This window comes from Coregonus lavaretus (genome assembly GCF_964263955.1).
Source record: "Coregonus lavaretus genome assembly, chromosome: 30".
Lineage (NCBI taxonomy): Eukaryota > Metazoa > Chordata > Actinopteri > Salmoniformes > Salmonidae > Coregonus > Coregonus lavaretus.
The window spans coordinates 5,374,717-5,401,458 of NC_140017.1; the positions used below are offsets into that span (position 1 = coordinate 5,374,717).

The following is a 26,742-nucleotide window of genomic DNA, read 5'->3' on the forward strand; positions in this document are numbered from 1 at the left end:
ATTCTTGCATTATCTATGCTTGGAGTTTGTCAGAATTTGTGGGTTTTTGTTTGTCCACCCGCCTCTTGAGTTCTCAATGGGATTAAGGTCTGGGGAGTTTCCTGGCCATAGACCCAAAATGTCGATGTTTTGTTCCCCGAGCCACTTAGTTATCACTTTTGCCTTAGGGCAAGGTGCTCCATCATGCTGGAAAAGGCATTGTTCGTCACCAAACTGTTCTTGGATGGTTGGGAGAAGTTGCTCTCGGGGGATGTGTTGGTACCATTCTTTATTCATGGCTGTGTTCTTAGGCAAAATTGTGAGTGAGCCCACTCCCTTGGCTGAGAAGCAACCCAACACATGAATGGTCTCAGGATGCTTTACTGTTGGCATGACACAGGACTGATGGTAGCGCTCACCTTCTCTTCTCCTGACATTTTTCCGGATGCCCCAAAACAATCGGAAAGGGGATTCATCAGAGAAAATTACTTTACCCCAGTCCTCAGCAGTCCAATCCCTGTACCTTTTGCAGAATATCAGTCTGTCCCTGATGTTTTTCCTGGAGAGAAGTGGCTTCCTCGCTGCCCTTCTTGACACCAGGCCATCCTCCAAAAGTCTTTGCCTCACTGTGCATGCAGATGCACTCACACCTGCCTGCTGCCATTCCTGAGCAAGCTCTGCAATGGTGGTGCCCCAATCCCGCAGCTGAATCAACTTTAGGAGACGGTCCTGGTGCTTGCTGGACTTTCTTGGGCGCCCTGAAGCCTTCTTCACAACAATTGAACCTCTCTCCTTGAAGTTCTTGATGATCCGATAAATGGTTGATTTAGGTGCAATCTTACTAGCAGCAATATCCTTCCCTGTGAAGCCCTTTTTGTGCAAAGCAATGATGACGGCACGTGTTTCCTTGCAGGTAGTCATGGTTAACAGAGGAAGAACAATTATTTCAAGCACCACCCTCCTTTTAAAGCTTCCAGTCTGTTATTCTAACTCAATCAGCATGACATAGTGATCTCCAGCCTTGTCTTCGTCAACACTCTCACCTGTGTTAACGAGAGAATCACTGACATGTCAGCTGGTCCTTTTGTGGCAGGGCTGAAATGCAGTGGAAATGTTTTTTGGGGATTAAGTTCATTTTCATGGCAAAGAGGGACTTTGCAATTAATTGCAATTCATCTGATCACTCTTCATAACATTCTGGAGTATATGCAAATTGCCATCATAAAAACTGAGGCAGCAGACATTGAAAATTAATATTTGTGTCATTCTCAAAACTTTTGACCAAGACTGTATGTTTATTAGCTAGCTAGCTAGCCAGCCAGTATTTGGGAGATGATTCCATAAATGTTTCAATAACTGCCAATAGGTCACCATTCCATTCAAACAATGCAGTCAATCCACAGCCCTACTCTAGCTGAAATCAGTTGATGATAGGATTTACACAAATTGCAAATGCAAGTAAGGGATAATCAATTTGGGGCTATGGGTTCTCTGGAAAATAATGAACGACGTGGAAGGTGTTACATGGCGTGCAACCCCTAGTTAATTATCCCTTTTGGCTATAATTTAACACATTTACTGCTAGAAATGTTTTCATTTGCAGGTAGAAATGTCAAATCAAATTTTCTTGGTCACATACACATATTTTGCAGATGTTATTGTGGGTGTAGCGAAATGCTTGTGTTTCTAGCTCCAACAGTGCAGTAGAATCTAACATGTGTTCAACATTCACTGAAGTAGCTAGCGAGTTTACTACTGTAGATAGCTACAGTAGGTGCCTTGGTAACCAAATAAATAAACATACTTGCTAGTTTAGCTAACCAAATCATCAGTGCCAATATATCCTCCAAAACACAGGCTTCGAGGGCATTATCACTTAAGTGGCACACGCTGGTAAAATAAGGCAACATTTAGAAGAAAACAAATCTAGACCTAGCTGCGTTGTCATGACAGCTACTGACAACATAACGTTCTTCTGATAGATCCTGCTCGAGCCTGTGAATAGCCAGCCAATAGGAGCTCATCAGCCCAATGTTCTAAAATGTAGCAAGTTTCGATAGTAACCCGGGGCCTGTCACACGAGGTCGTACGAGCCGCTTCATAGCCGCTCCCAACACCGGTGGAAATGTTTAACAGTCTTCTCAGGGAATTTGACGAGGACCCTTTCTTATCGTAAGTAGTATCAATATTGTATTCTGCCGCTCATTCATTCGACTGTCTGAAGATTTTTCTAGAAAAATATTTATTTTAAATATCAGTCAAAAGTCAACACCACTTTGAACATGATGCCACATTGTTTCAGATAATGGACAAGAACGACTGTGCCCACCCCTTGTCTATAATGACTGTCAGTAGTGTAGGCTATTATCAATAACGTTATAGTTTGCCAGTGCTGTGATAAGATTGTGTAAAATAATGAACGTGAAGAATGTATCTGCACTGTATGTTTGTTAGCTAGTTAGCCAGCCAGCCGACAATATTAGAGAGGGATTATTCCATTATTAATTTTTCAATAACTGCCAATATGCAAACATTCCATTCAAACAATGCAGTCAATCCACAGCCGTGCTCTGGGTAAAATCAGTTAATGATTGGATGTACACATGTTGTAAATGCAACAAGTACTGATATTGTATCATATAATAGCACTGACAGCTTTTTAAAAAAAACGAACATTGAAAATGTTATGGTCTTGTGCCACACGCTGGTAAAATAGCTAAGGCAAAACTTCGAATATTTTTTTATAGCGCGAGCTCCGTTGTCACGACAGCTACTGACAACATAAAGTACTTCTGATAGATCCTGCTCGAGCATTGTATAGCCAGCCAATCGGAGGGCTCGTCGGAGGTTATGTGGCTGTTGGTTCATCAGCCCAACGTTCTAAAATGTAGCAAGTTTCGATAGTAACTTCATTGACACGGTGCGCTGGGGGCTGTCACGCCCGTGGAAATGTTTTAACAGTCTTCTCAGGGAATTTGACGAGGACCCTTTCTTCTCGTAAGTAGTATCACTATTGTATTCTGCCACTCATTCATTCGACTGTCTGAAGATTTTTCTCGAAAAATAATGTTTATTTTAAATACCAGTCAAAAGTCAACACCACTTTGAACATGACACGTCTAAGATAATAGACAATAACGACTGTATGCTACCCACCCCGTGTCTACAATGACAGTATGTAGGCTATTATCAATAATGTTATATTTTAAGAGCTGCATTCACAATCAATAGGTTGCAGATATTTTTATGGGGAAATTGTGTGCCCAATTTCAATGCTTTGTTATCAGCATAGCCTATTCCCTTATATTATATCAGCAGTTTCAGACTGAAAAACAGTTTATATCTCCAGGCCATCAGACTGTTGAACAGCTATCACTTTCTGCATGGCTACCTGCCTGTACTCTGCCCTGCACCTTGAGACTTATGCCTCATGTATATACTGGTCACCTCATATTCTAAATCATTTAAATGACAACGAAGGCACACCGAAATCGATGTTTGATGTGTGTCAATAGCTACTGGTTGACATGTAGGCTAAAGTAATAGCATGGTACTTCCTACTCGAGGCATAGAGTTACTGGTGTCAGCAAAACATTGCTTCATGTTTTTCATTGGGGAATAGATGCTGTGAGCCATTCCCCAGGATAAGTGAGAGAATGAAATATCTATTAATCACCTGGCCTAGATCCTTGTCATATCTTAGGCCTGCAATAAAATCAGATAAATGTTACAGTACGACCCCCATCTTCAGTCTACAAACCAGCCCTCCCCTCGCAATGCCCGGTTGCATGTTCTTGCTATGACAATTTTGTATTATTATAACTATTATTATTATTTTATATTTTAAAACATACATTCTACACCGAAGTGAAGCTGCTCCGAACACCCAAAACCTTCCGGTTGTCCCCCGAACTCCCCCCATCCACCCCACATCCAGCTATGACTATTTTTACTATTTTCACACAGAAAAAAAAAATGCAGATCACTGATTTGACCTAAAAAATAAGGAGGAGCTACACTGCCTCCTTCATTGAAGTGTTTGGGGAGGTGTTCCATGAATTGATAGCTAATATAACTAGGCCTACTCATATTAATTGTGAATTTGATTGTATGACCGACAGTAAATGATGCCTGGTGTTAAGAAGTTCCCTTCTTTCCTTCCTTACTTCCTTCCTTTAGTTCCCTCCACTTTCCCTTTTTTCCAATCTGCAGCTCGTCACTCATCAGCACAGTCATCAATTATGCAAAGAATTACAGAACCAGCATCTCTGGGAACGTTGAGGCTAATTCCATCTCTTCTTCTTCCTCTTCTCAACAGGGATCCATTCCAGGCACACAACAACCGTGTACAACAGATGATGCAGAGTTTCTCAGAGCCCTTCGGTCGGGACTTCATGCCCAGTATGACTGGCCGGCGGGACAGGGGCCACGTAGCTGGGGGCCAACCCAACACTAGCATGGTGCTACGGGAGGACCACAGGGTGAGGACTGATGCGCTGACTGTGACACACTGACTGGGGTACGGTGACTAGGGCCAATGTGTTGTCATGGTGACCCAGGTTAGGTCCCACACATCATAATAATAATAATAATTATTATTATTAATTTGTAAAGCGCATTTCCTATGCTCAATGCGCATGACACAAGTAGCCTGGGAGTTTCGATATTGGCTAAAGCACATACAGATACTGACCAGGATATGTCAGGTCAGGAGAGGGTTGTTGGTTTGAATCTCAAACAGGTGACTGCTTCAGTGCCTCTAGTTCATACCCTATCCTTAAGCTAGTCTTCTCCCTTTGGATTTGTTCTCCTTAGCCTGCTCCCAGATCTGTTTGTGCTATCATGTCAACTCCTTATCATGCCAAACATTTGTCTGCACAAACAGATCTGGGTCCAGGCTATGTTCTCTTGGCTTGAGAAACAGAAACTGGCAACCATACCTCCCAGTACATTTTAGATTCTCCCCATTCACTCATACTCTCTTGGTGAAGGTGTGAAATCATATCCCTGGCCCAGGGGTTGGTCAGTTCTTGGTACTGACCTACATACTGTCCTCTTCATCGGTGTCAGTGAGTGAAGGAACCCAAACACTTGCACCACAACTCGCCCCCCTCCTTCATTTCAGTACCCAGCATTGAAACAAACAAGAACGCTGACCAGCCGAAATAGAAAAAAAAAGAAAAGGGCTTAGGTTTACTGGGCTCGTGATGGAAAATGGCCATGGGCGTGTAACCAGATCCCCCCTGCTGCCGGGTCAGGCCAGCGATGCTGTACTGCTTATTGAACCTCTGCTGCTGCTCTGCTGGGGCACTGGAGAGTTTGGTGGGTTGTAGAAGGGCAACCCCCTCGCCTCTCTGGCCAGCTATCTTTGGCCTGAGGAGGGTATATTTAGAGCATTGTTCCACTGACACACTGCTTTCTCACTCAAACACACCAATGGCCCTCTTGAGGACCCTGCTGCCCCGAGCTGTTGAAAAGACAAGTCAAAACAGACATGTTTGTTTTCATAGCTGTTTGGCCCATGGTTACATGCAGCAAATCAGAAAGGACACACTGTACACATTTCTCACGACAACGCTGGTTATGAGTTTATCACAATATAGTTCTGTTTTCACATAGGCCTGAATCGTGACTTGAGATCCTTGTACATAACGTTTTCTTGCAAATCATCCATTGACATTAATGCATGATTGCCAAGTTAAGCATGTGCAAAGTTAGGATTCAGTGTCGTGTGTAGTTCATTTTCTCTGTAAATATGAACAGTACTGGTCCACTCCTGAATTACAGTTTCATGACAGTTAAACACTAGCCTATTAGCTCAGCTTTGCAATGCAGTTAGATGCATTTTCTATCAGAAGTCAAATAGACCATGTAGGCTAGTGGGAAGGCACTTACATTTTTTTTTGATACCTCTACCTGAGGTAGAACAAAACACAACCATGTTTTTTCACATCCTTAATGTCTCCCATTTATGAAATGGATGGTTGTGTACAAATATTTTTCTGCAAAAGTGGTTAAATTGATAGATATTTTGACACACCCCCTAAATTCAAAAAGTACAGAATAGTGCCTGGCTGTAGGGGGGATGGGCCGCATAAGCTAATTTAACCCAATATTGCATGCTCTGATATTGCTAAAATGTTAAATACAAGTAGTCAGTTGTCTGCCCTACATACATAAACAAACAAACAGCATTAGGATATAGTAATGCATCTTGGAAATATAAACCTGTAAACACAGAGATACAATAGGCGGAAATGTCAACTATAAGTATTTATTAAATTATAACTTTCCATGTCAAATGTGCTCTCATTCAGTGCTGGATCATCTTGCCTGACAAAAGTACATACAGTTACACATGTTTTTAGATGTTGTGGCTAGTGTAATCTGCTCTAAGGAAAGCAAGTGAGCTCCGACATCGGAATTAGATTACATTTTTTTCATAATTGTATACAACACTCATGCCCGTAAAGACTGTTTTGGTGTAAATCAATTTGATTCTGAATCCAATATGGTCAACATGATTACATTCAAACACCTTCGCCTGCATATAAGTTGCCCTTGTTAATTTTGGATTTAAAAAGGGTTTCATCTTGGCATATCTAGGACTATGAGTGGCACTGCCATGCCTCTGTTGTGTTTGAATACCTGAGCCAAATAGCTTTTCAATGTGTGTTCATGTTTAAATCTCATTCACACACTTACAGCATATCAACAATGGGCAATTCTGCTAAATATAATAACAAACCTTTGACGACACAAGCACATAGTAGCTTAACCAAGTTACAGGAAAGCAACCTGTAATACAACAGTCAGCCACTCTAGTAGCGTATATGTACAGCGCTAACCTTTTCCCTCTTTCCTCACTGAAACTAAGTGTGCAAGGTTGATTCAAAGTCTTTGAGGTGTCCGGGACATGAGTGTGTCCTAACAGGGTGAGGAGACAAAGTAGCCAGTGGTGGTTGTAGTTCTGGGGCCTGACCAGCTTGCACAGGTAACTGGCCATTCTAGGCAAGCTATCGTTCCTGCATGACTGGCGGGATATTGCGGCTGTGTGGTGATCAGTTTCCAATTCTACAACAGTTGGGTGCAGACACTCAGGAGATGCAGCTTGCATGCCAACCAGGGTTGGGCTCAATTTGAACGAGACCCATTGACTATTTGTAATGTTATCTCAGCCTGAATGATTCTGGGGATACTTCAGTAGTGAAATGGTTAGTTGTCGGGTTGTGAAGGAGAGTCTGTGAAAGGGCTGTAACAAACAGACCAGCCCATAGATCTTTCCAACGCCTAATTGAGTTTTTAATGTTGAATGTGTCAAAATTCCTGCAGGTCACATCCTACAAATTCCTTAATATTATTTTGGAAGTTGGATAGAACAATATTAACTGTGGGTAGTTGGCTGTGATTACAATCTGGGGCAGGCCCAGCAGGAGATGAAGAGGGTGAAAGAACCGGTGACGGCGACCTCAGGTTAACTAGAGGCTACTTAGTGTAGGTCATAAACTACGACTAAGAAGTGTTATGATGGACGTAGCACAGCTCCACACACATACAAGCTCATAAGGCAGGTGTTCACCACATAGAACCAACACAACATGACACTTATTGACAAGAAATGCCATCAACTTACTGTTCCTTCACATATGATAGGATTTGCACCTCTTCAATGTTAATGCCATCCTGAATCTCTTAGAACTGTCCTCGATAGGTTCACTCCACCATCAGACCTCCCCTCTGGCAGTAACTACAGACAGAGACAGCATGGAATTGGACTGCCACATGTCAGTAGGGTGTTCAATAGCCAAAATGCCACCTGGAAGGTGCTAGTGTGCATTGCCATCATATGTACCTATTTTGCTACCAACGATGGCTGGCCAGCCCATGTGATACCGGAACTGGACTTGCATGTAAAGAATAAGCTTTCATGTTGGGGTGACTCATGCGTTGGTCTGGGAAACTGTTCAGTAATCCCAACATCCCTTTAAGGACATATGGCATCTATGGCAAACAAGAGGCCCCTTAGGATGGTCAAACTTAAACAAAGATGCTGTATGTGATCGTGTATGGTGGCTGGGGATTGACTGTGAGATCGTGGTCTTTGTGCATCATGCTTGACCAGCGCCACCTCCTCTGCAACCCCTTTACAGTCCATCAAAGCCCAGGGATCATCTTCAAATGTACAGTGTGGTTACAGTCTCCCCATACCCCATAATGTCACCATGTCAACATGTATGGCAACTCAAAGGCAGACTGGGAGATTCAGGATGGCATTGACATTGGAGTGAAGGCCCACTAAGTTGATGGAATTTCTTGTCAATGATTGTCAGGTTGTACTGGAGTTAACGTAATTGCAAGAGTAGGGACTGAACAAATAAAATCCACAGAGGAACCTTTGACTGAAAACAATGAGAGTTTTCAGTGTCTGAGCCCAATTGTTTTCCTTAGAGCCGATGAGATTACAATAGCCACATCATAAAAAACGTGTAACTATGTATTTCTGTCAGGCAGGACCATGCAGCACTGGATGAGAGCAAAGTTGTCTATTAATCAGCTAGCAAAAAGTAAAATCATAAATATTCATACAGTACCTTCAGAAAGTATTCATACCCCTTTACTTATTCCACATTTTGTTGTTACAGCCTGAATTCCAAATTGATTAAATATATTTATTTTCTCACCCATCTACACACAATACCCCATAATGACAAAGTGAAAACATGTTTTTAGAATTTTTTTGCGAATTTATTTACAATGAAATACAGAAACATCTAATTTACATAAGTATTCACACCCCTGATTCAATACATGTTAGAATCACCTTTGGCAGCGATTACAGCTGTGAGTCTTTCTGTGTAAGTCTGTAAGAGCTTTGCACACCTGGATTGTACAATATTTTACCATTATTATTTTTTTAATTCTTCAAGCTCTGTCAAATTGGTTGTTGATCATTGCTAGATAACTATTTTCAAGTCATGCCATAGATTTTCAATCAGATTTAAGTAAAAACTTGCATGGGCAAGTTGCAGCGGAGGGTGCAGAGCTGGTGGCCGGGGGGCATGGGCAAGTTGCAGCGGAGGGTGCAGAGCTGGTGGCCGGGGTAGGGGTAGCCAGGTGGAAAGCATGGCCAGCCGTAGCAAAATGCTTGTTGAAATGTTCGATTATTGTAGATTTATCGGTAGTGACAGTGTTTCCTAGCCTCAGTGCAGTGGGCAGCTGGGAGGAGGTGCTCTTATTCTCCATAGACTTTACAGTGTCCCAAAACTTTTTGGAGTTAGTGCTACAGGATGCACATTTCTGTTTGAAAAAGTTAGCCTTTACTTTCCTAACTGATTGTGTAAATTGGTTCCTGACTTCCCTGAAAAGTTGCATATCGCGGGGGCTGTTCGATGCTAATGCAGTATGCCACAGGATGTTTTTGTGCTGACTTCAATACAAAACCTAGGAGGCTCATGGTTCTCACCCCCTTCTATAGACTTAGTAATTATGATGACTTCCGCAGGACATCCTCCAACCTATCAGAGCTCTTGCAGTATGAATTGACATGTTGTCCATCCAATCAAAGGATCAGAGAACAAATCTAGCAATGAAAGCATAAGCTACAGCTAGCTAGCAATGCAGTGCATAGTGTGGTGAATAGTTGACTCAGAAGAGTGAGAAAGATAATAGTTGAACAGTTTTGAACAAATTAACTTCTTCAAAAATGAAGGAGAAGCAGCAGAGAGAGAGAGAGAGAGAGAGAGCTATATTTCATTGTACTTAGTTTACCTTTCACTTACTTAGCTAATGCAGCAAATTTAGCCTACTCAACAACCTGACTCAAACAGAAACAGAGAGGAATGCTATTTATGTTAGCTAGCTGGCTAAGGCTATCCAACACTGCAACTCTTCCAAGTCAAGGTAAGCTTTCGGTTTTATTGATGTATTGCCAACGGGGCCCGCTGGTGTAACTGCTAAACTGCTTGCTGTACACTGTACTGCCTGATTGTACACATGGATTGGATTGTGGGTTTACTAACGCATTAGTTCTAGTTTGTTGACTATAGCATTAATATGGTGACAACAATGTAGACTGTGTAGCGGTTAGCAGTTCCGCCTTGTCACAGACAGCTGTTGTGTTGTGCACTGGAGTCCACAAGTGAAGGGAAAAGGTGAGAGGAGGAGAGCGTGTAGATGCGAGAAAATAATATAATAATAATATAATATGCCATTTAGCACCTATCAATGTTACATTGAGCTGGGTGAATGGAATATGAATGACAGTCATCCATTATGCTGTAATATAAATAAGGCCATGCTCATTAAAAAAAATCATCCTCCCTCATCTTAAACAGCACTAGGGTTGCAAAGCTACCCGTAGTTTACCAAAGTTACCGGAATCTTCAGTAATTTTGGTCATTAACAGAAAATCTATGGCAATCTATTGTAACTTTGGTCATTTATACTTGAATAACTTTTTAAAAATATGTTCATATATATTATTCATTTTTTTATATCTGTGTCCATATTGTCCATGAGTTTCTAGTAGATAGACCATATGATTCAAGAGAAAATAGCCTAATTAATGAAAAAAGCATGTAATCAACAATGGCATTATTTTCAATTATCTCTGCAACTCCAATATTGACTTTTTTCACAACTGCTGCCACCATTTGATGCCAAAACATTGCCAACAAATGCATACTGACATAGTAAAATAAAAATAAAGGTATAAAACAAATACAAAGGATATTTCATGCTGAAACTGTCATTAACACCAACTAAGTTGATAGTTTATATTAAGGCTAATGTTTACAGCTTTGTCATTAAATGTTTTATTTGAAAATCATCGTATTTAATTATTTCGTATATTTTACATGTGATAAGACCAGAGAGCGGGCCAGAGATAATTACAGACACCTGTACAAATCTGAAGTACCCAAAAGGGCCACTCGATATCTTGTATTATATTACAGAAAATCCTTGAAAGATACCAAAATTCTGGTAGTTTACTGGTAAACTTAGAAAGTTTCCAGTAATATACACTCCCTTTGCAACCTTAAACGGCACCGACCGCCACTGCTCAAAAACGTAAGCCCTTTTTGAGGATTGGTCACTAGTCTAATGGTCATATTCATTAGGACATGAAAACGTTTTGAAACGTTTTGCAACAGATTCCGAAAAGGTTTCTTATTGGACATGTCCAAGTTGTCTCTCTGTTTTCCTCCGTTTGGTACCTAATGAACATGACCCAGATCTGTCTAATGGGTCACAGCCGGCCGCGACCAGGAGACCCCATGGGCGGCGCACAATTGGTCCAGCGTCGTCCAAGGTAGGGGAGGGTTTGGCCGGCAGAGATGTGGGTTCGTTTCACATGTATGCATTCACTAACTGTAAGTCGCTCTGGAAAAGAGCGTCTGCTAAATGACTAAAATGTAAATGTAAAGACAACTTCTCTCTCCCAGTATAAATGTCTCATGATGACCAGGCAGCTGCCCTCCACTAGAAGCCCTGAGGTGCTAAACTTAGTCCCTGTGTCCTTTCACTAATCCTGCGCCCCTCCCCGTGTGCCCAGTATATTTATCCCTGGTAATTACTTTCAACGGACCAGCCTCAGCTCTCTCTCGCTGCATGCGACCCTGTTCCTTTCTATTAGTCCTCTCCTCTCTCTCCTCACAGCACGCTGAGTGGCCTCTTGTTGAGTACAGCACAGAGAGACTGTGCTTCCCAAATGGCACCCTATTCCCTAAAGTAGTGCACTACATAGGTCATTAGTAGAGCACTACATTGAGAATAGGGTGCTATTTGGGAGGCAACCACTGTTTTTAGAGAGCTTTAAAGAACGCTACTGTAGCTAGCTAGCTCACAGTCAAAGCTGTTGTTAGTAAGAGCATGTGTGTGGTGCACTGTGCACAGCGGTGGCTAGCTCTGTAGCAGTGGGCTGTTGTAGGGATCTTTGAAAAGCTACTGGTGGATGCAGGGCCGGATTAAGAAATCATTGGCCCCGGGGCTTAGTTTTTTTTAATAGAAAATTGTTTCTATTGGTTCTAAAGACGGATTAGTCTTCTCTTTTCAGCAGTAGGCATTTGCTTTCCAAACTGTACGTTTTTCCCGCAATTGTATTTTAAAATCTGCAAAAGACAAAGCAACAGCCGCAACAGTTTCCATTCAAGTCAGGACTGGTATCTATTGCTAGTGTGTCCATGAGTTTAACAGTCAAATTGCCAGGGTAAGAGGTTAAGAAACCCTTCTATGGATTCTATTTTTACATTTTAGTCATTTAGCAGACGCTCTTATCCAGAGCGACTTACAGTTAGTGAGTGCATACATTATAATTTTTACTGGCCCCCCGTGGGATGTCTATATGTCTATGGCCACAATGCAACAAGTTGTATATTTGGCGCGCATGCTGCCCAAACTGCAGTCTTCTCGACTGTAGGCATACCTGTAACTGCCCAAATAAAGGAAACACTTAAGTAAACGAGGGATATAAAGTATACAGTGCATTCGGAAAGTATTCAGACCCCTTGACTTTTTCCACATTTTGTTACGTTACAGCCTTATTCTAAAATGGATTAAATTCATTTTTCTACACACAATACCCATAATGACAAAGCGAAAACAGGTTTTGAGAAATGTTTGCACATTTATTAAAAACATAAATACCTTATTTACATAAGTATTCAGACGCTTTGCTATGAGACACAAAGTTGAGATCAGGGGCATCCTGCTTCCGTTGATCATCCTTGAGATTTTCTACAACTTGATTGGAGTCCACCTGTGGTAAATTCTATTGATTGGACATGATTTTGAAAGGCACACACCTGTCTATATAAGGTCCCACAGTTGACAGTGCATGTCAAAGCAAAAAGCAAGCCTTGAGGTCGAAGGAATTGTCCATAGAGCTCCAAGACAGGATTGTGTTGAGGCACAGATCTGGGGAAGGGTACCAAAATATTTCTGCAGCATTGAAGGTCCCCAAGAACACAGTGGCCTCCATCATTCTTAAATGGAAGAAGTTTGGAACCACCAAGACTCTTCCTAGAGCTGGACGCCCGGTCAAATTGAGAAATCGGGGGAGAAGGGCCTTGGTCAGGGAGGTGACCAGAACCCAATGGTCACTCTAGAGTTCCTCTGTGGACATGGGAGAACCTTCTAGAAGGACAACCATCTCTGCAGCATTCCACCAATCAGGCCTTTATGGTAGAAAGGCCAGACGGAAGCCACTCCTCAGTAAAAGGCACATGACAGCCCGCTTGGAGTTTGCCAAAAGGCACCTAAAGACTCTCAGACCATGAGAAACAAGATTCTCTGGTCTGATGAAACCAAGATTGAACTCTTTGGCCTGAATGCCAAGCGTCACCTCTGGAGGAAACCTGGCACCATCCCTACGGTGAAGCATGGTGGTGGCAGCATCATGCTGTGGGGATGTTTTTCAGCGGCAGGGACTGGTAGACTAGTCAGGATTGAGGAAAAGATTAACAAAGTACAGAGAGATCCTTGATGAAAACCTGCTCAGGACCTCAGACTGGGGCGAAGGTTCACTTTTCAACAGGACAACGACCCTAAGCACACAGCCAAGACAGCGCAGGAGTGGCTTCGGGACAAGTCTGTGATTGTCCTTGAGTGGCCCAGCCAGAGCCAGGACTTGAACCCGATCAAACATCTCTGGAGAGACCTGAAAATAGCTGTGCAGCGACGCTCCCCATCCAACCTGACAGAGCTTGAGAGGATCTGCAGAGAAGAATGGGATAAACTCCCCAAATACAGGCGTGCCAAGGTTGTAGCGTCATACCCAAGAAGGCTGTAATCGCTGCCAAAGGTGCTTCAACAAAGTACTGAGTAACAGGTCTGAATACTTATGTAAATGTGATAAACAATTTTTGCTTTGTCATAATGGGGTATTGTGTGTAGATTGATGAGGGGGGAAAAAACAATTTAATCCATTTAAAAATAAGGCTGTGACGTAACGAAATGTGGAAAAAGCAAAAGGGTCTGAATACTTTCCAAATGCGCTGTATGTTATGTGGGGTGCATTTTCCTGGCATGGTTTAGGTCCACTTGTATCTATGAATCTATGTCAAGGCGCATTGAAGCTGTTCTGGCAAATCGTGGTGGCCCAACACCCTTTTAAGACACCTTTTGTTGGTGTTTCCTTCATTTTGGCAGATAAAAATAAAATAAAAATACATTTTCGTCATTTAGCAGACGCTCTTATCCAGAGAGACTTACAAATTGGTGCATTCAGCTTATGATAGCCAGTGGGACAACCACTTAAAAATTAATTTTAGTTAAAAAAAATTTGGGGGTGGGTAAGGGTGGTAGAAGGATTACTTTATCCTATCCCAGGTATTCCTTAAAGAGGTGGGGTTTCAAGTGTCTCCGGAAGGTGGTGAGTGACTCCGCTGTCCTGGTAACTATATGTGCTTGTGATAAAACTGAATTCACAGTTATTTTTTAATAAACTATTGATCCTTTGTGGCTAAATTGTTCTCTCTGGTGTATTTTGAACATTGAGATCGGGCTCCTGTGGTTGGATAAAAAAGTATTATTATTATAGTTTTATGTTTTTTGACTCTTGGCCCAGCCCCTGACTCACACAATTGACCAGTCACATGTATTTATTATGCAGTTTTTTATCGTATTTTTATTAATCAGTTACCTAATCAAGGCAGGACCCCCAGTTACCCACGCGGGCCCCCTACCACCTCTTCTCCCCCCATCTGATGATTAGCAGAGCGGCAGCAGCAGGCTGTCTACACTCTTTGAGAGCGGGCTCCTGAGTCCTCCTGTGGTTGGTGGTTGAAGTAAAAAATACTTCAACTACCGTTCAAAAGTTTGTGGTCACTTAGAAATGTCCTTGTTTTCCATGAAAACATACATGAAATGAGTTTGAATAGGAAATATAGCTAAATTAATAGGAAATGTAGTCATTGACAAGGTTAGAAATAATGATTTTTAATTGAAATAATAATTGTGTCCTTCAAACTTTGCTTTCGTCAAAGAATCCTCAATTTGCAGCAAATACAGCCTTGCAGACCTTTGGCATTCTAGTTGTCAATTTGTTGAGGAAATTTGAAGAGATTTCACCCCATGCTTCCTGAAGCACCTCCCACAAGTTGGATTGGCTTGATGGACACTTCTTACGTACCATATGGTCAAGCTGCTCCCACAACAGCTCAATAGGGTTGAGATCCAGTGACTGTGCTGGCCACTCCATTATAGACAAAATACCAGCTGACTGCTTCTTCCCTAAATAGTTATTGCATAGTTTAGAGCTGTGCTTTGGGTCATTGTCCTCTTGTAGGAGGAAATTGGCTCCAATTTTCCTCTGTCCAGTGTCTGTGTTCTTTTGCCCATCTTAATATTTTATTTTTATTGGCCAGTCTGAGATATGGCTTTTTCTTTGCAACTCTGCCTAGAAGGTCAGCACCCGGAGTCACCTCTTCACTGTTGACATTGAGTGAGACTGGTGTTTTGCGGGGTACTATTTAATGAAGCTGCCAGTTGAGGACCTGTGAGGCATCTGTTTCTAATGTATTTGTCCTCTTGCTCAGTTGTGCACCGGGGCCTCCCACTCCTCTTTCTATTCTGGTTAGAGCCAGTTTGCGCTGTTCTGTGAAGGGTAGTACACAGCGTTGTACGAGATCTTCAGTTTCTTGGCAATTTCTCTCATGGAATAGCCTTTATTTCTCAGAACAAGAATAGACTGACGAGTTTCAGAAGAAAGTTATTTGTTTCTGGCCATTTTGAGCCTGTAATCAAACCCACAATTGCTGATGCTCCAGATAGTCAACTAGTCTCAAGAAGGCCAGTTTTATTTCTTCTTTAATCAGCACAACAGTTTTCAGCTGTGCTAACATAATTGCAAAAGGGTTTTCTAATGATCAATTAGCCTTTTAAAATGATCAACTTGGATTAGCAAACACAATGTGCCATTGGAACACAGGACTGATGGTTGCTGATAATGGACCTCTGTACGCCTATGTAGATATTCCATAAAAAATCAGCCGTTTCCAGCTACAATAGCCATTTACAACATGAACAATGTCTACACTGTATTTCTGATCAATTTGATGTTATTTTAATGGACAAAGAAATTGCTTTTCTTTCGAAAACAAGAAAATATCTAAGTGACCCCAAACTTTTGAACGGTTTTGTGTATATATACAGTATATATATATGTGTGTGTGTGTACACTACCAGTCAAAAGTTTGGACACACCTACTCATTCAAGGCTTTTTCTTTATTTTTACAAATGTTTACATTGTAGAATAATAGTGAAGACATCAGAACTGTGAAATAACACATATGGAATCATGTAGTAACCCAAAAAGTGTTAAACAAATCAAAATATATTTTATATTTGAGATTCTTCAAATAGCCACCCTTGATGACAGCGTTGCACACTCTTGGCATTCTCTCAACCAGCTTCATGAGGAATGCTTTTTCAACAGTCTTGAAGGAGTTCCCACATGCTGAGCACTTGTTGGCTGCTTTTCCTTCACTCTGGGGTCCAACTCATCCCAAACCATCTCAATTGGGTTGAGGTCGGGTGATTGTGGAGGCCAGGTCATCTGATGCTATCCAAGGCTCAGCCAATCGTTCACATAACAACAGAATGCAACAAGCGACTGAAGAGAGAAGAGATAACCGACTTGCTAGTTGCACCCAATCGGGTGCTAGTTACAGCATCAGTGCGCGCTCTGGAAAGACAGCAGAGAGTGGAAAGGCCGCTTTCCAGTTACAGCAGCGCGTCCACAATAACGAAGAGGTAGGTGAGAAGCCTGACTACGGAGACGGGGGTGAGAAGGTGATGAAGCGTACTTCATGAGCTGTAACCGAAAAACAACTGCCATTTGGAAAGTTTGAGGTGAGGGAGCAAGTGTGGTGGAACAAGAATTGTTAGCATTGTTAAGTATCTTGCTAGCTGGATCGAATTTTCCGTTAGCTAGTTAACTAGCTGACGAACTAACTAAATTACTATCTATGAACTAATGTTTTCCCTCTACAGTATGTTGTTAATTTTCAGAATGAGAGAATTAGGTGAAAATGAGGCATTGCTTGTTAAACAAGTGGATTCAGGGATGAAGTGTAACGTTAGCTGGAGCTGAGCCTGGCTTAAGCTGGATCCCATTATAGGTGAAAGGAACACCACACACTTTCCCTCTGTCTCACTTTTCCAATGCGGTGGATAAAAAGGGGTATGCCAGGTGTACTCTGCCTGAAATAGATCAATTATGCCAAGAAAGGGTCTCATGCTCTGCTGCTGGCACATTGTAGAACAGGTGTCCACAGGCAGAAAGTGTACAATGTAATAACGTGCAGTGTAGCCCAAAGCTATTGCTTTTGTTGTGTTGAACTTGACATACAGTTGTGTCTGAGTGAGGGGGGGATTCTTTTAGTTTTTCTCTGTAAACGTTATTTTTGCACATATATAGCCTTGTGCACTTGATCGATGTCTACTATAGTGGCCACTATAATCGTAGCCACTATAATAGAGAAAAAATATAATGCCTGTTTGTTTCATTCTATTTCTACTTAAATATGTTTTTTTCCCAAGTGCAATATTTAGATGTGTGTGGTCACAAACGTTCTATTACAAAGGCTGTCATGGCTAACTGCAATATTAATGTATAGTTTTTTCTCTGGACTTGAGTGCAATTTGCAGTAAAGGCTTGGCAACAAATAACATTGGATTGCTTTCCTTACATTTTTTAGCTGTGCGTTAGGTTCACATGAACCACTTTTTATTTTACACACAGAGACTGATCATGTTGATCATATTCTTTGTTGTTTAATTAGTTAACCTGCATTTCAAGAAGGGATTCAGCCTAAGTCACTAGAAATTAGCATTTTGTTTTTATTTATTTATTATCCCCCCAAGCAGGGATTTTCTGCATGTTTCAGTGCAAAAAAAAGTGCCACCAGTTTGCATCCCTGTTGAACTCTGTGAAGCATTTAATTAGGCTGCCATTTCTAAGGCTGGTAACTCTAATGAACTTATCCTCTGCAGCAGAGGTAACTCTGGGTCTTCCTTTCCTGTGGCGGTCCTCATGAGAGCCAGTTTCATCATAGGGCTTGATGGTTTTTGCAACTGCACTTGAAGAAATTGACTGACCTTCATGTCTTCAAGTAATGATGGACTGTCGTTTCTCTTTGCTTATTTGAGCTGTTCTTGCCATAATATGGACAAGTCGTATTCTTGGTCGTAGTGCTGGTAAGTTGACGCCGCTCTGATATCCAATAGTTCTTCCAGGCTGTATGTAATTACACTTAAGATTTTCTGGGCTAACATTGTAAGAAATAATACATAAAAAAACAAAATACTGCAAAGTTTCCTAAGGACTAGAAGTGAGGCAGCCCTCTGTCGGTAGCAAAGTAATGATGGACTGTCGTTTCGCTTTGCTTATTTGAGCTGTAATTGCCATAATATGGACTTGGTCTTTTACCAAATAGGGCTATCTTCTGTATACCACCCCGACCTTGCCACAACACAACTGATTGGCTCAAACGCAGAAGGAAAGAAATTACACAAATTATCTTTTAACAAGGCACACCTGTTAATTGAAATGCATTCCAGGTGACTACCTCATGAAGCTGGTTGAGAGAATGCCAAGAGTGTGCAAAGCTGTCATCAAGGCAAAGGGTGGCTACTTTGAAGAATCTCATATATACGCACATCAGCACACGCACAGATGCATTCACGCACGCACACGCACATTCACGGCATCGTTGAAGTAAAGCTGCTGTTTCTTTTGCCGGTTTGCTGAGCATTCAATCCCCCCAGCCTGTGAATATGTTCCATCTTCCTTCTCAAAGGTTGTTTGGCTGTTTGGCAATATCACATTTCCTTCCCTTCCATCACACTCAACTACTTGCTTACTTAATATACATTTTCATAAGATACCTTGGATTCAGAGGAGTTCGTTTTATTTCGGTTCACTTTGTTTAATCGCTCATTAAAGTAAAGATCAAATTGTTTTACTTCGGTTCATTATATTTCACTGCTTTAATTAAAGCCAAGATCAAATCTCAGCTTTTTTATATACCTGTCATAATAAAAACAGTTTATCAAGTGTTTTGATTATAAAAGGAAATGGGCACTTTGTCGCTAAAGTTAGGCCTACTCTCTGTATCATTAATCTGCTGACCAGTTGTTGTTTTTTGTATTAGGGTGGCATCTTTAGATGTCCCCAGTGGTCTCTAACAGTTCCTAGAACCCATGCATTCACAGCTCGCCTATCCCTCCCATCCCTGAGAGCTGAAATAAAAGCCCTGTGACTCACAGCTCCCCTTTAAACAGTGAGAGAGGGGGGAAAAGGGACCATGAGCTCAAATAATCGAGCGGTAGCACAGCCGCCCCCAAAATAATGTGTTAAAGTCCCTCCGAGTCCATGCTTTACATTTTGCACTATCAATCTCTGCGGCCATCTAAAAATATGCCCGACCACAGGAGTGTAATGGCTATTTATTAGTTCATAGATGCAATTCAGAGATCTAATTGGCCCGTCGTGCTACGTACAGGCCTATCCGGGGCAGCAAGGAGCGTTTTACATCACCCTGAACTTTGGAAAAGAGCTGAGCGAGCAGCCAAGATAGACCCAGACTCTCCTCCGTTCGCCCGCCCGCCCGCCCATTGGGTACATGCAGGGTTTTCTCAGAACGAGGATCTGTTTTCAGTGTTAAACCCCCTGTAATCCATGGCAACGGGTCCCAATTACATGGAGAGCAGAGCTCTCTCAACACCCTCCAGGCTGAGCTGCAGCCACCAGCCCAACCTCTCTCCCTCTCTCTGGTGTCTGTGTCCACATACGGTGCCCCTGCCTTGGGTTGGGGTGTTTGGGATGCCTGCCCAGGCCTCCAGACCTCAAGGGGTTATAAACACCCTGGAGTAGAGAGTCAGGGGAGCAACGGCTAGGACTGAAATAGAGTCTGTCTTTGCACATTCAGCAGGTTCTAGGCCCCGTGGAAATGTGTGAAGGGCTCTGGTACAGATTCACAGTGTAATATAACAAGAAAACAAAGCTAAATAGACTATAAACTACAGACTGAGAACAAACTGAATACATGTGTAAAAACTGACACTATTTTGTGTTTATGAGCATGCCTGCCTCAGTGGTGCTTTGTGCTTTCTCAGGCTTCTTTGTGCGTGTGTATATGTGTGTGCTTATGTGTGTGTTGCTGCTGCTCTGTGCGCTATGTTCATTCTGTATTGTACTAATGAGCCAGTCGCTTTCGCCTTTCGGCAGTGTTGATAGCACGGTAAGTTAGTAAGGCAAACTGCTCAAATGCTATAATGCAGCACAATTCCTTGTTTCATCCCTAAACTAACCATTGGCACGTACTAACCCCCGTCACTAACACTATGTCTTAATAGACACACACAGCAAGTTTGAAACTAGCTGAATTTATCGTAATACCATAATATCTGTTATATTGTGAATCTGAGCAAAGGCCACATTCACAGTGCACATGTGCCATGTCAAATTGGTAAGATGTGATAGTATGCATGTGTTTACCCCATACCAAGTGTATGTGTAGGCTTACTAGGCTACATGTGTGTATGTGTGCGTGCGATTGTGTCTACCAGTATCAGGGTTGCGTGTGGTCATGCACACATGGCCTGGTTGTTTTACGAGCTGGTTGACCCTTCCTGTCGGGTGTTGGGTCAAATATTACCCCAGCCAACTGGCTCCCACAGCAGGCCAGATCAACTCTGCTGGCTGGCTGGCTGGTACCAATGGTGGCTCAGCCTAGCACTTTAGCTCACTCTAGCTGTCCTAGGAGACCTGTGGTTAGTTACTGTAATTTACACTCCACTACAAGAGAGACTAGGATCATGTGGTTGGGTCGAGTCTTGTAAAACAGTCAAAGAGCTCTATTTAGCCAGTGACATGCACAGGATGTTGATTTAAAGCTGTATTGGCCCTGGTAAAAAGGTATGCTCTATAAAGGGGATAGGGTGCCCTAAGGGACGCAGCCTAAAGCTACGTTGACTTATCGGTGTTATTTTTGCGGTTGTGATGTTTTTTTCCACTTCACAAAGGTTGCATATGCCCAACTAATGCACGTTACTAAAACATATCCATCCACTGAAGTGACAACATGTCAATGGAAAGTAAACAAGGATAATTTAGAGTTTAGTGTATCTCTGAAGAATGGATTGATGAAAGATATCCAATACAGTGATGAGTGAAGTTAGCCTACATTTTTAAATAGATTTCAACAAACTAGATTATGATAAGTCAAGCTTTCACCCAGTCATGCATTGATGTCAATGGGAAAATAAGTGAAAATTCGACTTAAGTTTTTCCCCTGTGATGGTACAGCGTGGATGGAGGTTTTATATAGTATGGTATATGGATGTCTGTTGTAAGATAATAATAATAATAATAATAATATGCCATTTAGCAGATGCTTTTATCCAAAGTGACTTAAGTCATGTGTGCATACATTTTTACGTATGGGTGGTCCCGGGGATCGAACCCACTACCCTGGCGTTACAAGCGCCATGCTCTACCAATTGAGCTACAGAGGACCACAAATGTTGTAATGGTGGTATGGACCATAAAGTTAGTTTTGAATGGCCCATTGTTCTTGTTCTCTCTGCAGGACATGGAGTTGAGGAACCCATTCAGTATGCTGGACAGCATGATGTTCGGCGTGAGGAACAGGATGGAGGACATGCATAGAAACGTTGTGAGTCACGTTGTGTCTCTTCTCATACCCCACACAGCCCATACAAATGGAATTACTAGAAGGGGCATAGTATGAATTAATTATATTTCTATGACAGACTTTGTTCATCATCGCTTTATAATCACGTCAATCTGTTTGTGTGTGTGTTGTTTTCCAGGAGAACCTGTCCACAGACTCGAACGCCAACACCAACGCCCACTCATTCAGCTCCTCCTCAGTGATGACCTACTCCAAGGTTGGAGACGAACCCCTCAAGGTGTTCCAGGCCTCCTCCCAGACAAGGCGCACCCCCGGCGGGGTACGTACACTCAAGTATGGCCAGAGATACTGCTGAGGGTCTGGGGGAGGGCTCTCCAAGCTGATACTGCACTGAACACTAAGGAAGAGGTTGTTTACTCGAACCGCAAGCGCTCCGAGCCATATAGAGAGTATATGAAGAGTTTAATTCCAAAACGCTAAATATCCATTTTCAGAAATGTTGGTAAATTTGCTTTTATTGTTTAAAGAAAATATGAAAGAGATTGGTGTGTTTTTTCACTATCTAATCATGGCATGGGGTTGTTCAATGACAGACATGTACAGTATTTGTTTAAAATCTATCACTTGATGGTTTCATTTCAGAGACAAATAATCCAAACTATTTATTTCTCTCAGAGAAATAAGTAGTACTGCTAGGTTTTACACAGTCAAATGTAACAAATATTGTTTTTGTTTATAAAGAACTGTACAGATTAAACATTTGTGTACAGTAAAATGAGTATGTATCTGTATGTAAAACATTTGTCATTTAGCAGATGCTCTTTCGTCGGGGCATGGACTCTACAAGGTGTCGAAAGCAACCCACAGGGATGCTGGCCAATGTTGACTCCAATGCTTCCCAAAGTTGTCAAGTTGGCTGGATGTCCTTTGGGTGGTGGACCATTCTTGATACACACGGGAAACCCAGTGTGAAAAACCCAGCACCGTTGCAGTTCTTGACACATTCAAACCGGTGCGCCTGGCACCTACTACCATACCCCGTTCAAAGGCACTTAAATATTTTGTCTTGCACATTCACCCTCTGAATGGCACACATACACAATCCATGTCTCAATTTTCTCAAGGCTTAAAAATCATTATTAAACCTTTCTCCTCCCCTTCATCTACACTGATTGAAGTGGATTTAACAAGTGACATCAATAAGGGATCATAGCTTTCACCTGGATTCACCTGGTCAGTCTATGTCATGGAAAGAGCAGGTATTCATAATCAGTGTATAACGTGTTCATAATCAGTGTATAGCGTTTTGGGAGGTTTTTTTCATACACCTAAAATCTATGAATTAAAGATCTGTATAATATTTTACACACACATGAAGGTACCCATAAGCAATCATATCTGAAGAAAAAACAAATGAGAAAAATTGGTGTATATAGTGTTTTGGAAATAAACTCTTCATATAGAGTTAGGTTTATTTATGTATTTTTTGCATTTACACTAAAATAACATTTGGCCAAACTATATGTCTGACAAAGCAAGAGTTTCCTGACATTGGCTTTCTCAGTCTTTATTGGCCGTCGCCTCTTTGGTAACTCATTCTGATTGGCTGTCCCCGTGTCTAGATTAAGGAGACTCGGCAGTCCCTGAAGGACTCAGAGAGCGGCCTGGAGAAGATGTCCATTGGACACCACATCCAGGACCGAGGACACGTGGTGGAGAAAAAACAGAACATGAAGACAGGGGAACGGGAGCTCAACCAGGACTTCCAGAATCTAGATGAATGTAAGTCAGCTGTAGTGTAAGGGGGTCAGCATCCCAAAAGAAACTAAAGGGTAACACTTTACTTTAACCCTGCAGGTAATAATAATAATAACATGCCATTTAGCAGACGCTTTTATCCAAAGCGACTTACAGTCATGCGTGCATACATTTTTGTGTATGGGTGGTCCCGGGGTTCGAACCCACTACCTTTGATTATAATGCATTGTAAGACATGTTGTAAGAATGTATCACCCCCTTATGTCTTATTATAATCTCATAATGATCCTTACTTGAGTCCATTGAAAATGTCCTACATAAAGAGACATAACATATTATAAGCCTTATAATAAAACATTACAAAGGCGCATACATGCTTATAACAATAACACATTATACTTGCGGTCTTTAAGTAAAGTGTTACCGGCAATTTATTAGAAGTGTTTTTTATGATGCTTTTAAAGGCATGTATCAGTGTTCGATGAATAGTCATAAACAAAGACATAGAATTTACTATCAGAGGACTCTCCTCTCCCAGCTCTGTTTGGGGTTTGTAGTCTGAGACATTAATTTATGTTCCTATCTCAGACAAAAATAAGGTATTCAGATTCCAAGGAACTGCCCCTCGCCAGGCTTATCACAGCATCCCACAGAGTGATACCTAAACTGTTCCTGACACCTAACCTCTGACCTCTGCCCTTTCCCCTCATAGCCGAGGCGCAGTCCTTTGACGAAGAGTGGCAGCAAGAGATGTCTAAATTCCGACCATTTGCCCCCATGTCCCGTCTGGAGGCCCCCAAGCCTAGGGTGGTGCACCGGGCAGCCCTCACCGCCGCCACCGGCCTCGACCAGGGACGGAGGTCAGTCATCATGTGTCATAGGTCATATAATGACAGGTCTGCTCGAGGAGGAGTGGCCGTAAACCAAAACAAACCATTTCTGGATGCTACATCACTGAGAATTTAGGTTATGATTGAATTGTCAAATATTATACTACGGTTGATAAACGGTTTATTGAAATTTGGGTTGATGGATGAATGATTTATGTCTGCTTTGTCATTTTCTCCCTCAGGGACAAAGCAAACCCAAAACCTGAAGGAAGGAAAATACACATTGACGATCTCAAAGTCAAAGGCTCAGGCATGATGAAACAGTAGAAATGTCTAGCGAATAAAGATACGTCAGGCAACAACTCTTTGATGCTTTTACCGGTCTCCAAGACGAGCTTGGTTTCCAGGTATTTTGTCTCACAGAAAATCAGACAATGACCCAGTTGTTGATATGCTTTTTACCCTTTCATTTTCACACTACCAAGTAAAGTAAAGAACACTTGTCAAGTCAGGCACTTATTCTGTCAGAGTAGATCCACACAAGCTTCTTCCAGAAAGCTCAGGACTCCTGTGGAAGTAGCATTAAGACATGGACACATAAGCTACTAGCAATATATGTGATATATGATTTCAGAATCATGACATGAGAGCAGACATAATTTGTCACAATTAGATAAAACAGTATATTGGTCTATCATTGGGCATCAGATCAACGTCAATGTTATCTCAGAAATACTATCCTTCTGCTTTTGAAAATGTCATGTTCACATTGTATAGATTGCATCAAAAGGAAACAAACGTATATATTTATGCAGTTAAACATTTGAAGTCCATAAGTGCACTTAGACGTCAAATTTTGTTGCTATTTTTTTTTTAGTGGCCATTGTTTTATTAATGTATTTTATCTGCTGTAATCTTTGTAAAAAATGATAATACCCTTTTTATATTGTTATTTGACGTGGGGTTCTCTTGTTTTTCACCATGCTATTAATGTATACCCTAAAACACTGAATTTGAATGAAAGTATCCGGTTCATTCTGAAATATTCTTATCATGGGATTCTTATAGATTGACCTCATAAGATCTGCAATTTGAAATTGGTAGTGTAGTCTATTCTTAAAACTGAGCGTGTATTTTGAAGGTTCCAAAACATCCTTGTATTTTACTAGTCATCAAGCAGTGTGTTTATCACAGGGTATCTAGCAGGGTATTGTTTGGAACAGACCTGTCAGTGACTCAGGGATGTCTGAGAGGTCGCACACAGCTGTTATGAAACCAGCGCACTCTCACGTCACATGCCCCAACATGTGCTCCTGATTTAGTTGAACTTGTGTTTTTGTCTCCTTGCATTTATATAAAGTGTGAAAATATATTATGGAATCACCTATGACGTTAACTCAACACTTTTCCATATATGCAGGCTTCTCAATTAGAAGTTAAGAGGCAGGGTAGGGAGGGAGGGGAGCGGTTGGGTCACAGTGGTGGCCTCATCTCAGGTTTCACAGGACAAAGTGCCATAACTGCTCAGTGTGTATATGTAACAAAGTAAATGACCCAGAGACGCAGAAATTAGCCAAGTCAGTAATATCGTCTGGGTGTTAGGATTTCAGAGGGAATGTGTGAAGTGGCTTCCTCTCCTCGATTTGCACTGATCTAACTGTGACAAAACATGATAGGTAAAAGAGATTCAAATGATGGCTCATGGATGCCTACCGAGAATTTGTTTTCCCCTGACCAGTTCCATCACCTCAGGGCAGGTGAAGGAAAGGAGACAAGAGGAGGCCGTTCTAGACTATTTACCTCTAGTCTCGCGAAGCCATCCTTTCATAACTCGTCGGAACCGTCCCTTTTTCAGGACCCGGTCTTTCAAAGATAATTAGCACAAATCCAAATAACTTCACAGATCTTCATTGTAAAGGGTTTAAACACTATTTCCCATGCTTGTTCAATTAACCATAAACAATTAATGAACATGCACCTGTGGAACAGTCGTTAAGACACTAACAGCTTACAGACGGTAGGCAATTAAGGTCACAGTTATGAAAACTTAATTGCAATGTCCGTACTGTGAGACGCCTAAGACAGTGCTACAGGGAGACAGGACTGACAGCTGATCGTCCTCGCAGTGGCAGACCACGTGTAACAACACCTGCACAGGATCGGTACATCCGAACATCACACCTGCGGGACCGGTACAGGATGGCAACAACAACTGCCCGAGTTACACTAGGAATGCACAATCCCTCCATCAGTGCTGACTGTCCGCAATAGGCTGAGAGAGGCTGGACTGAGGGCTTGTAGGCCTGTTGTAAGGCAGGTCCTCACCAGACATCACCGGCAACAACATCGCCTGTGGGCACAAACCCACCGTCGCTGGACCAGACAGGACTGGCAAAAGGTGCTCTTCACTGATGAGTTGCGGTTTTGTCTCACCAGGGGTGATGGTCGGATTTGCGTTTATCGTCGAAGGAATGAGCGTTACACCGAGGCCTGTACTCTGGAGCGGGATCGATTT

The 26,742-nt window shown here is 42.0% G+C and overlaps 1 protein-coding gene across 1 annotated transcript; it reads left to right on the plus strand.

The window, feature by feature from the left end:
* Nucleotides 1-2,045: 2,045 nt before the first annotated feature.
* On the plus strand, nt 2,046-25,179 carry LOC311106065 (myeloid leukemia factor 1-like). Its single transcript, XM_084148360.1, has 7 exons — nt 2,046-2,151; nt 4,298-4,460; nt 21,574-21,660; nt 21,818-21,958; nt 23,262-23,421; nt 24,110-24,257; nt 24,470-25,179. Exons 1-7 carry the CDS (start codon nt 2,105-2,107, stop codon nt 24,552-24,554), a joined length of 831 nt encoding a protein of 276 aa, XP_084004486.1. The 5' UTR covers nt 2,046-2,104; the 3' UTR covers nt 24,555-25,179.
* The last annotated feature ends 1,563 nt before the right edge of the window (nt 25,180-26,742 follow it).

Coding starts and splice junctions, on each gene's coding strand:
- LOC311106065 (XM_084148360.1), top strand. CDS start 2,105: ATGTTTAACAGTCTTCTCAGGGAATTTGACGAGGACCCTTTCTTATC. Junction 21,959..23,261: donor CAAGGCGCACCCCCGGCGGG/GTACGTACACTC, acceptor CCCCGTGTCTAG/ATTAAGGAGACTCGGCAGTC. Junction 24,258..24,469: donor GGCCTCGACCAGGGACGGAG/GTCAGTCATCAT, acceptor TTTCTCCCTCAG/GGACAAAGCAAACCCAAAAC.